This window comes from Carassius auratus, unplaced genomic scaffold (assembly GCF_003368295.1).
Source record: "Carassius auratus strain Wakin unplaced genomic scaffold, ASM336829v1 scaf_tig00216558, whole genome shotgun sequence".
In the NCBI taxonomy this organism is placed as follows: Eukaryota; Metazoa; Chordata; class Actinopteri; order Cypriniformes; family Cyprinidae; genus Carassius; species Carassius auratus.
Window position 1 is genome coordinate 452,458 of NW_020528631.1, and position 12,429 is coordinate 464,886.

At 36.0% G+C, this 12,429-nt stretch overlaps 1 protein-coding gene across 2 annotated transcripts in view; it reads right to left on the minus strand.

Annotated features, from left to right (window-relative positions):
- Positions 1-1,459: 1,459 nt before the first annotated feature.
- Positions 1,460-12,429, minus strand: part of LOC113098437 (serine/threonine-protein kinase D1-like) — a 33,770-nt gene continuing 22,800 nt past the window's right edge. For both annotated transcript variants that reach the window (XM_026263509.1, XM_026263508.1), the window contains 14 exons: positions 12,161-12,368; positions 11,413-11,490; positions 10,680-10,878; positions 9,734-9,857; positions 9,530-9,607; positions 9,058-9,343; positions 7,949-8,001; positions 7,484-7,556; positions 7,164-7,270; positions 6,782-6,943; positions 6,493-6,591; positions 5,558-5,825; positions 3,615-3,700; positions 1,460-2,491 (listed from right to left, as the gene is read on the minus strand). In XM_026263509.1, the coding sequence (XP_026119294.1) occupies positions 2,273-2,491; positions 3,615-3,700; positions 5,558-5,825; positions 6,493-6,591; positions 6,782-6,943; positions 7,164-7,270; positions 7,484-7,556; positions 7,949-8,001; positions 9,058-9,343; positions 9,530-9,607; positions 9,734-9,857; positions 10,680-10,878; positions 11,413-11,490; positions 12,161-12,368 (2,040 nt within the window). In that variant the 3' untranslated portion in view covers positions 1,460-2,272. The remainder of the gene's footprint in view (positions 2,492-3,614; positions 3,701-5,557; positions 5,826-6,492; positions 6,592-6,781; positions 6,944-7,163; positions 7,271-7,483; positions 7,557-7,948; positions 8,002-9,057; positions 9,344-9,529; positions 9,608-9,733; positions 9,858-10,679; positions 10,879-11,412; positions 11,491-12,160; positions 12,369-12,429) is intronic.

Here is a 12,429-nt window from a genome sequence, read left to right on the forward strand (position 1 = left end):
TTTTAGATGAGATATGAGTCACAAACAGTTCATAGCCTTTTCCTTTTGGTCGTGTGACACCTGCACTATTGGCTCTATTCTCCATCTATTGTTGGGAGGAGTTTGGATGAGAGAGAGAGAGAGAAGAAAAAACAGACTGAAATCATGCGTAACTCGATAGACAGTCCATCTGTAAGGTTCTTCCATTTCTTTCAGTCTGAGGTCGTCATATCTTGTCCAGGAATAGGCTGATGGCGTTGTGTAAATGATTCATAAAGACCGACTGCTGTTTTAGAATGGGACATTTTCTAATTAAACAGGCCAAAGTTATGGAAATGGAAGAAAAGCTCTTTTTGCGTTTTCTTGATAAAATACGTTGAAAAATGAGCTGGATAAAAGGGCTAGGCTATAGCCAATACAGCCTAGGCTATATAAATGTGTAAAAAAAAAAAAAAAATTTGTATAGAAATTAGAAAACTGTTTAGTGAGGCTGTGACATAGGTCATAGGAATAAGGCCAATGTCGCTCAAAATAAGAAAACCAAATGTTTAAAAATGTGTTTAAAAGTAGTAGCCTATTTAAAATCTTTAAAAAAGATTTAATGTAGGTTATTTAAATAAATAAATAAACAATACGGTTTCTGTGAAGACTTACTAAGAGATTTAAGTGATGATACGCGGACTTTTGGCCAATTTTGACGTCAGATTAAAATTTTCACGATTGAAAAGCAGACAGTTCAAAAGGTTATGGCGTGGTTCATATTTTTAGTTTTGCTCTCAATTATTGGGTGAAGCAATAATAATACGATAATCTTGTTGATGAAAAAAAAATAACTAACATTTTGTGCAAAATCATGGAATTAAAATACATAGCTTAACCTAGGCTACTCACTGCGTATAGCCCCCGCCCATAGACAGTGCCCCCGCCTCGTTTCCAATCACGAAAAATTAAATATGGCGTCTAAACTATTTTTTTAATTACTTTTTATACTTTTATACGTAGGCAGCTAATTAGAGCTAACTTCCCATACTGAATCAAATTAATTACATTACTTGATTCTGGTTGCATTAATATTGTTTTCGACTGTCTGCCCGTCTATTTCTTTAACCTTCTGCATTTAGTGTCCCGCCGAACATTTCATGCTTTAATGCTGCATAAGCATATAGCGCCATCTGTCGATCAGGAACCACTCTCGCTGAGGGCAGACAGCAGATAACACCTTGATTTGGGGATGAACCTGCAGCGTGCCAAAAACACTAGCCCACAGTATACAGTATGATCCTTTTTCAAGCACTATGGCTTCATCACTCACCTTTGTGCTCTTATCTTCCAAGCTGCCATTCTGTGACTTGCACTCATTCCAGCCCATGATTATATAACTAAAGATATATTTTTTTAACATTTAATAGCCATTTGGACAGAATTGCTGATATCAGTGTCACACATCTTATCTTCACTTAAAGGGAGCACTGAAAGAAGCACACTGAAAATCTGTCATGAGCACATAATTCTTTATGCGTACACAACCAGCTGTTATTCCAACATCTCTGAAGAAAGCAAAGAAAAAAACATCTCCAGTCCACAGGCAGTGTTGCTTTGTTGTCTTGCACTTGCACAGAACACTAACATAACCAACCCCCGAAGTACCACACACACACACACACACACACACACACACACACACACACACACACACACACACACACACACACACACACATTCATAAGCACATACAAAACCACAAAAGCTATAAATGCTCTCTGCTATACATTAGTTAAATTATCGTTGATGCAACAAGTTACCACAAAATCTTTGTGGTGGTATTTCTTAGCAGAATAATTTTGTTAATAAAAGACTTAATTTATAATGTGTTTAATATATATTATGACTTCTTTTGTGAGTTATACAAACAAATACTGCTGATACAGTGTTTTCGACTGTGTCATACCAGTTAATTCCAAAAATAATACTAATACTAATACATTTATTTCTCAGGTTAAACTCCTTAAGAACAAAAGGAGCTTTTAAGTTATGTTTGTTCATAGTAGTTGAAGTGTTAGTCGTTGTTAGATTTTATGTGTTGTTTTTGTATGTATGGATAAATTGGCTTTTGTGGCTTAGGCACTCTGTGTATAGTGACATTTGTGCTTGTTCTGTAGTGTAGTGTTAAATGGAATTGTGCAGTACTTTTTTAGAAATTGTCAAGGCATTTACAGTTGGCTAAAGTGGTGATTTCGCAGTATACAGTTGGCTTGAGTTCCGTTGTTGTCCCCTTAAAGGGGTAGGCAGCAATTTACAGAACACTGACTCTGTCGCTGAGCATGCCTATCACAAGCTCGTCAGGCTCCGCCTCTTCACGGACATCGGCATGAGGGTTGATTAAGTGGGCTGGGTACTGAAGGCCATTTTGTTCTGCAAAATGCTCCCAGCGCAAATCATCACTTTCGTGGGTGATATATCGCTCCTGCATTTTACACTCCAGAGTCCGCAGGTCCAGCCACATCTGGTAGTCCTGTCATAAAGATTTATCTTTAGGGATCCACAATATTTCACACCGTTAAAAAAATAAGTAAATAAAACACTATGTATTTATATCCACCTTTTTTAATAAAAGAAAAACAACAAGTGCGCTTGCAGATAAATTGGTCACTTTCGTCACTGTTTTTAACACACAAAGTGCATTTTTAAAAAGTGCACTTCGTTGTAATGTCAAACTAAAAGTATTACTTAAATTACATTTTAAATTTTAGTTTCAATCTATTTTCATGCTCTGAAAAGTTATATTAGTATTATGATGACGAACATATTAAAGCAAATGTAAAGTACTTGATTATAATTTTAACTGTAGTGTGTTATTTAATATATTTTAAATAGCAATGTAAATTACAAATGTGCAGTTACAAATTTACTGGAATACTTGACATGCAAGTTTCAGTAGAAATGACATTATTAGTATATTTTATTTTACCATAAATGCTTTTCAGTGCATTCAATGATACACTTTAATCATATTTCAAAGATAATTGAAGTAATTATGAAATTGCATATCAAGATGTACTTAAGTCCTACTAATGTATCACTCTAATGTTTCGCTTATTGCATTTAACATAATTCTGAACAATATTATCATGCAATTAAGTATCTGAAAACATTACATTCAGTTCCCTGTTGTATGTATATTTATTTACACATTAATTTTACTTTCAAAAGTTTGTTTAAAAATGTAAAGGCAGGGTAGAAATGGCAGAAATTAATGGGAAAAGTTAGACGGGCAGAAGCAAAGAGGTTGCGACATGAATAAAAATTAGAGAACATTAACAACAACATATTTTTCTAATTATAAATAAATGGCATATATATCTATAAACTTCTTTTGCAAGTTTCCTAATGCAAATACCTATCACATGCTCATCTATGCATGGTAGACATAATCAATTATGATCCCCTTTGACTGACATTGAACATTATTCTTGCCTTGTTAATATTTTCTAACACAGACGGGGGGTAACTGCGCCCCTATTCAAGTTGCCTACTGTGACTGTTGGGGAAAACAGAAAGTTTTTTGTCTGCATATCATAGTTTTTTTTTTTTTGTTTTTTTTTACACATGGTGTATAAAAGTTGTTATCTTCTAACCTGTAACCATGGATGGCTGAGAGACTTGTCCACACTGTAGCGCTTCCTCATTTTGACTTGCAGCAGGTTATTAATGAGGTCAATTGCTGTAATAACAAAACAGGTTGTCAGTGGCCAGGCTGTGGAGGAAAACCTGAAAGATTTTGTGCCCAGAGGAATAATGAGCAAAACCAACATCCTGTTAACATTATTTCAGGGGTCACAAATTTCAGACACTCCAAAGTTTCTTAACCTTGAGGCCTCCGTGCTTTAGTCTAAGGGATCGTTTGGCATTATTCACATGAATGGGTCGTAACAAAAATTGAGCACGCTCTCACCAATCTCTTTCTTTAACCTTTGCTCCCTCTTCTCTTCATCTTTTCTTTTCCCTTTCCTCCTCTTTCACGTCTCTCTCTCTCCCACATCTACACGGCTTACCATCAGTTTAGTAGACGGGTAGTCATTTAATGTTACTATGCATTTTTGAAAAACAAATAAAACAAAAGAATTGTAAAATAAATGTAGAAAAAACACATGTACATTTTGAAAAAATAAAAAATTTTATATTCTGTAACATTTTGTTAAAATTATTTCAAGAATTTATTCTATTATACCTAAAAATATTTTTACAAATATAAGTTCTGTGTATTTACCATTACACATGCATTTGAATGCATTGCAGTAAAAAAAAAAATAATCTAACCTAATTCGTTCTGAAACTTGGCAACTTGTTTTATGAAGAAAATACTCTTTGTTATTGCTCTTAAATATTTTCACTTAACAGTAAAAAGGAACAAATTCAATTAAAATTGTTTTAAAAACAAAGTAATTGCTAAAATAGCCATACTTGATACCGACCAAACTATATAAATAAATAAAAATCCTTGTGAATAATTTGTTCCAACTGCCTGTGTTCTTAAGTAAATAAAGTGTGTTCTTTGGTTCTCTTGTTATTTTAATGAGGAAGAAGGAGGGCATTAGTGAATAAACAGGGTCAAAGGTGAGGGCATCAAAAAGGTAATGAGATGAAGGTCAATACGATTGCATATGACTTAAATGCAAATATTACCGATCCTAGACCTTAGCCTTTACTTTACATTAATACTGATCATATCTTCCTAGATCATGAACCATGAGCCAAACGGAAATTATTTGGGTGAGTTGAGGTCATCTATACAGTCACATGGCGGCGATAATTAGTACAACTGAAGCTTTAGTAGAAACATCAAACTAAAGCATGACTTCAAAATAGAGTTTAACGTCACATAGCTAGTTTGATATCAGTAGCAGGCTGGCTAGAAATAAGATTTCTTGTGCAATGAGATCATATTCATTCATACATGAGCTAAGTGAATTCATAAAAACTAGTCTAATAAGATTATTTGTATACAGCTGGCCTTGTGAGGTCGGATTGGCAAAAAAGCTCTGCTTACATTTTGAGGATTAACACACATATTGCACTCTAAATTGTTTCCAGCTTAGAGAGGTTAATACAGCTAGCTTCTGACATGGTTTAAATAGTTATCTCAGTATTTCTAAAACCTTTCCAATCTATTTACTGCTGAATCTGATTTGGAGACCACGATTTGTTGTTAAAGGGACAGTTCGCCTAAAAATACAAATTCATTCACCTCAGCAAGACATGTATGGCTTTCTTTCTTCTGTGGAACACAAGAGACAATATTTTTTTCAAATGATCAACTGATTTTGTCTAGAGTATATAATTAAAGTCACAGTGGTGCAGAACAACATTGGACTCTAATGTCTTTCATTGTTTTACAAAAAACACAGAGATGCTTTTCAGGATAAATGATTGTGTTTGCCGCAGTAAAACAGAAACTTACACAGGTTTGGAATGGCACGAGGGTTTCGAGTGAACAGTCCCTTTAAACACAACTTAACCTTCTTCATTCCACATTCATTGATGGTTGTGCCACATACTATCCATTCTCCCCAGAACTTACCCTCTGGAGTCACTGTTTTCCAGGGGTTTGGTGGGTACATGAAAGCAGCGTTCTGGATTTGGTCGTGAATGTCTTCATCCTCATTAAACGGGAAGGTTCCACTGAGACTGACATAGACGATGACACCAACCGACCACATGTCCAGCGAACGGTTGTAGCCCTTGTTGCGAAGCACTTCCGGGGCGAGGTATGCCGGGGTGCCCACCACCGAACGCCTAAAAGACTTCTCACCAATAATACGTGCAAAACCGAAATCACACAGCTTCACCTGTAAGACGAACCAAAGAATAATGCGCTTTACCATAAGCAGACGCCGGAAGGAATTGGCTATTTTACTTGACTAGGACTGAGATGCACAAAAGACCAAAAAGAAAAACATCCTTTTGTTCTCGCGCTAGCTTTTAACACCACAGACGCCATAATGATCAGTTGTCACAGTCTGAACGAAAGTCAAGTGAAATTATCACCCAGTTGGATCTCCTGCTGATCTACACTTTCCACCTTTAAATATTTGTGCACAGCAACAAGCACCCGAGGACACCAGAACCAAGCTCAGATGCTGACAGCTTTAGTTCTACTTCCACTTTTGCTAAATATTTGTAAATGACACACAGTGATTTGTTTAGGATTCTTCCAAAATGTTTGCCTGCGCTCAAACAGTGAGTCATCTTTCCGCTTGAGAGCCTCCAGAGACGAGCTCGTGCAGTAGACAGAAGAAACAATGGGAGGATAATTTAGAAATCTTTCATTAGAATGTAGAGACACACACAACCCCGTGCCTCGAACACACCACGAGAAACGCCATAATTACCATCTTTTATTCTTGCCAATTTACAAAAACAGATCCATTTATGTTAATTTCGGTGTGGCCTCGCTCCATTCAGATATTTCCTTTCTTTTGTTGTCGCTTCTCGTTCCGTTCGGATTTTACTCACTTGTGGAAAAGAGTCAGCGGAGGCTAACAAAACATTCTCAGGTTTGAGGTCACAGTGAACGATGTTTTTGAAGTGCAGGTGGCGGAGAGCGACGAGAATCTAGGAAAAGAGTGGAGCAGCGTTATTATTATAATGCCGTATAAAACATTGTAAATAAAAATGCAACAGCAAAGGTCCAGCTTTAGCATTTATTTTTGCTTTAAATATTTATATGGGATTGTGTGTACTGATTCTGCCGTTGTTGCGTTAGAGTCAAGAGTGTGCGAAACACAGTGTCTATGAGACGAACCTGCGTAACGAGGAACTTGGTGATGCGTTCTGGCAGCCTCCCCTTCTCACTTGACAGTATCATCTCCAGCATGTCGCCATGGAGCTTTTCCATGACAACAAAGACACGCTCTGGTGTCTCAAACATGCACTCAAGGTTGACAATGCCGGGATGGTGGAGGTTCTACATTAAGACAGATACAACACTTATATTTATTATTTAAAATCCTAAATTGTCAATATTGTAATATTGACGTTTAATCTAAATCGTCTTTCTGGACAAACATTTAATGTATTCTAATTCATAAATCCATACCTATGTGTGTGTGTGTGTGTGTTACATCTATATTTGTCCATTACATTAAGCCGTGTTTTTCTTGTGTGTGTGCCATCTGTGTATTTACCTGGAGAATGGCAACTTCATTACGCAGTTGACTTTCCTGTTTGGTAGGAAATCGCAGTTTATCTATGATCTTGATGGCAACATCTCTGCCTGTTTTCCTGTGTTTTCCTGTGTTATATCAGAAAGGATGATCTATATTGTAGAGTCTGTATTTTTGTCCTCCGTTTATTAGATGTGAAGTATGGTTATATGTAAATGTCTATTTACAGTAAATATTACAATGTTTAAATATTACAATGAATTACACATTCATTTTACCACATACAAAAATAAATAAATAAATACAGAAATTAAAGAAAATTAAATAGACTGGTACATTACCTCCATAGACAATGCCAAATTGCCCAGAGCCAAGTACTTCATCAGGGAAAATCTGATACACTGTGCTAATATCCTGTAAGAAAAACAGAAACTAAATGTAAGCGTATGTGCAAAAATGGGCTGTTCCCAAAGCTCAGAAGCACTGCTTGGTGCATCAGCTTTCTTCTGATCAAACCTTTTTGTTTTGTAACGTAACAATGTATGAATTCAGACCAGTAGCCTAAAGAGCTATTTCCACATCTCACTAGGACTGTGTCAGAAAGACTCGAGTAACCATGGCAACACCATGGCCAAGCAGGTAATCAAAATAATCTCCAATAGAGGCACTGTGTGTTTATTTCACACTAGAACTCAAGGTTGCAGGTATAGGCAAGCCGACAGGAACACTGAGCTCTTACACATGAAAACAAAGCATGATGCAGAAGGTATATGAGATATACGTCTCAAATATAAGAAAAAGCTTACCACATTCTCCTGAATCTGGGAGTTGGACACAGAGATGCTAATGGACACCTCTTCTGTTGGTATAAGAAAATTACATGACAATCTATATCGCATTACAAGAGTTTCTCAAAATCACCTCAAAGAAAATTCAAAAGCAAATTAAAAATGTCACCTGCACAATACTGCTTTGAGGAGGCCAACCAGTTTAAATTAAATTAAAACTATAGAAAATTTGTATTAATTAAAATAAAGCTGAAAAATGAAATATGAGTAAAACTTACACAATTAGAAATGCTGCCTTTGCAGATAACTGAAATAAAATAAGTTGAAGTTGAAGAACTAAAATAACTATAACTAAAATAATAAAAATGACAAAAAGGTCAATAGAACATTTAATACACTTACATTTAAAAACTGAAAATATGAAAATAAAATCTAATTCAAAATATGATTAAATGCCATAATAGTATATAATTAATACTGAAATAGCACTGGGGTTGTCAAGTACACCTTTTTACTGTTAGAATAATATATATCATTGCAAGTACCTATAAATAATTGTATTTTTGTCAAGTTGATCATCATAAACACATTTAAGGTGCTAATTTTTCTTACTGAGTATAATAAATGGCCATATATAATGTATTCTCCAAAATGTCTGGATGTGATTTTATAGTTTATCATTTATCACAAAAGCATGTGTCCAGACACTTCCCTATTACAATTTGCCAAAAGCAGTATATGAAAAAAATATATCTCAATATATTACTACAATAAACATAGTAGGTGTAAAATGGTCTACTGTAAAATGTAAAGCGCTTTTCTAAGAATTGCTGTACAGCTGATATTGAATGAATGATGCATTTATATACTATATATGTATTTATATATTGCATGTCTCATGGCAATGCCAGCATGCTGGAAGTAAATTGCATTCATGCTACACACCTGCATATGTATAGAATATACTTGGATTATGATCAACAAGGTATTTATTAAATGCAGCACATATTTGCACACAATGTAATATTAAAACTGTGCTGCATGTCTGTATTTGTTGTGTTTTCCCCCCAGAAACATTCTAAGGGTCTTCTCATGAGCCTCTAAATGTTTCACCATGAAGTTCATACTGTGGTGGCTGTGATGGCCGCTGTGAGATATGCCCTTGGCGATGACAGGCATAAGTGAATGCTGGATGGCCATCTCCCACATGCGGGCCACGTCCTGTCCCACGCCGCTAATAAGCACGCTGCTTCCGTAGCCCGGTGTTCCCCTGTCAGCTCGAGCCAGGTTTTCTCCCACATAGTACACTAGAGATGCTGTAGCAATCTCAAAGCAATGTGGGTTGGCACCCTCAGGCAGAAGGTTGAATGTTTTCGCTGGTTCCAGAGACAGTACCTCAGATAGAGGTATTTCCTGTTGGAAAAGGTTAAGAGGTCTTATCTGAAAGCTGAAACCTCAATGATATTGCAGAGACATGCGCGTGGATCTGATGTGTGCAGTGATGCATGAAACTAGTCAAGACACACTATCGACATAATCAAAGAAAATGCTGAAAGCCCTCTAGATAGTGTCAGACTTTGTTTTTTGACTTGAAGTTACCTTATAGTATTTGCTCCCAGTGTCATTCTGGAACAGGGTGATACACTTGCTGTCAAGTCGCCAGTAATGTCTCTTACGCTAGTGTGAAAAAATAAATAAAAATAATAAAACCTTACAAGAAATCATCATGTACAGTGCGAAAGGTTCACTTGGCAATTCATCTATAAATTCCTAATGTTTATAATGGAAACCCAGAGCACTTACCAATGTGTCTTTGCTGGTGAAATGCACAAGCCAGCCTTCTTTCATAACATTGCTGCTTTTCCTCTTGGTGTGTTTGACAGACTGAACCACCCGCATAAGTGGGATGTTGTTGCTGGTGGAAGGGCTTACAAACAGGGTGACATGTCAAAACCTTCTAGAACATGTCAACAGCAGGTCAAAAACTATTTCATAGCATTAGAATACCCATGCTGTTTAGTTCCTTTTTTATTTTGTACTTGTCCTCAAACAGACAAACATCGACAACTGGTTTTAACTCAAATTGTTGAATAGAACACAGCGAGACTGGTAGTAAATTCTTATTGTTGTTATATTTTTCCTGTTTGAGAATTTATTTTATGCATTGTCCTTAATGTTGAGTATTTTAATTTAATGTCTGTTATGCTGTAATAGTTACACTACCATTGGGGTCAGGAAAAAAATAAAGAAATTAAGACTTTTATTGAGCAAGGAAGCATTCAATTGATCAAAAGTGACAGTAAAGACATTTAGAATAGATTTCTGTTTTAAATGCTGTTTTAGCATACATTTCTATTCATCAAGGAATCCTGGGTTGAAGAAAAAAAGGTTTCCATAGTAATATTAACCAGCAGATCTGTTTTCATGCATTTTAAACTGTAATAATATTTTACAGTATCACAGTTTTCACTGTAGTTCTGATCAAATAAAAGCAATCTTGCTGAGCCTAAGAGACTTCTTTTAAAATAATTTAAGATTCATGAAACTCACTAATCCCAAACTTTTAAACAGTAGTAGAAGAACAGTAGTATTTGCAGTCATTTATTTCTTTATTTTGCATTCAATAGTTTTTCTATGCAATCACTGACTGTCACTGAGACAAGTGGGTGATGATGCAGTTTTGGACAAACGACAACTATTTGTGATGTTGGTTCTGTTTACAATGCTTCGAGAAGTGATGAGGAGCTACCTGATGATTCTGTTGGATTCATCTGGGTCTTGGTCTTGGAAATCGACAAGCTCACCATGCCCAGCTTCCAAAAGAGCAGCCGAGTCGCCAACCAGAGACTCTTCCATGTCATCGATAAGTGGACTATGTCTGTCCCCGTCATGGTCATCACAACCCTCTTCCATGACCACATCTGAATCAGGACCAGGACTCAACAGATCTACGAGCCATGATAAGAAAAGCATTGGAACCAACAGGAAAGCAAACCAAGACAAAGTAAGTCACGTGATGCATAATGTGTGTAAAAAAAAAAGCAGTCAGTTTAACACCACCAACCACAGAAAGCAGAACTTGAAAATAAGCAGTTTCAAATTTCCATTCAGAAAAGTACTGTTAATAATATATAATATAAATAGGGAATATTATAAAAGGGTCGCCACTGCAGGTATATCATTATGCTCTTAAGCTTTTGCATCAGATTTTATGCTTAGTGTTAATGTACAGAACGAAATTCCATTTTTGTTGCTCTGGTATTATAACAAAGCATTTTTTGCTTAGCTATTATTAGTGATATAAACAAACAGATTTAGTCGTACAACATTACCCCAGTTTTGTCTTCTGAGCAGATTTTGCTACCAATGAAGTATGAAGTTCACAACACGTTAAAGGTTCAGTTGGATAAATATTGTTGTTTTTGTCATCAAATTGCAGTGCTGATCATTGAATTGCATGGAGACGCTAAAGTTAGACTTGCCTCCGTTTCTTGACACCTCTCCGAGGCAGTTGTTTGGCACTTTGGGTGCACATCGTTTATGGCAGTTGAATTTACAATCTGAGACAGTGTGAGGGAAAAGAGAGTAGATAAGAATGACAGAGAGACAGAGAGAGGGAGAATGAGTTTACTACCAATCTGGCACATAAACATATGAAACATTAGAAACACTAATGCTGCAGTGTTAACTAGTTTTCTGTAATTTAATGCCAAGGTAATATAACACAAATATAGTGTTATAAATGTACAATATATTTTCAAATATATATAAATGAAAAAAAAAAAAACTTATCATGTAAATAACTGTGGAAATGTGTCATCATAGTCTATTTCAACCAAGATTTTTTATATCACCAGCATGCATTAAAACATGAACAGAGCGTCATATCTGCTGGAGAAATTATAGTGAAAATTATATTAAACACATTTGTGTACTTGTGTAATTAGATTGAATGGATATTGTGAATAAACTGCAATGGTTTCTGGACAAATTAAAGATTCACAGCAATTAGTAATCATTGTCCAATAGCGGCTCAGATGAGTTAATACAGTATTATTACAAAGAATCAGAATTACACAGAAAAATCAGGATCAGGGGGGATTTAGACCAGACACATTATTATATGAAGCAACAAGATACTAAAACAATTACTGTATGACAATAAAGAGTCTTATTTTCCAGAGGATCATTCTACAACCGTAGCTTGAATTATTAAGGATAAGTTCATACCTTTGCACTGTAGTCCCTGACGGAACAGACCCTTGAGGAGCTTCTTGCAGTGCTGGCAAACGGTGGGGCGCGTGTAGGAATGAATGACAAATGTGTGTGGCACCTTCACTTTAGACAGCAGGATCTTGTCTAACTCGATTGGCCGACCTATATAGGACTGAGAGTTGGAGCGGCCTCGTCCAGGAAAAAAGTCTGATGGAGTTTTTTGCTGTGAACGAATAATGTAGTGTATCAAGGGCTATGTCACAGGTTTAACAGTGTTCTCAGCA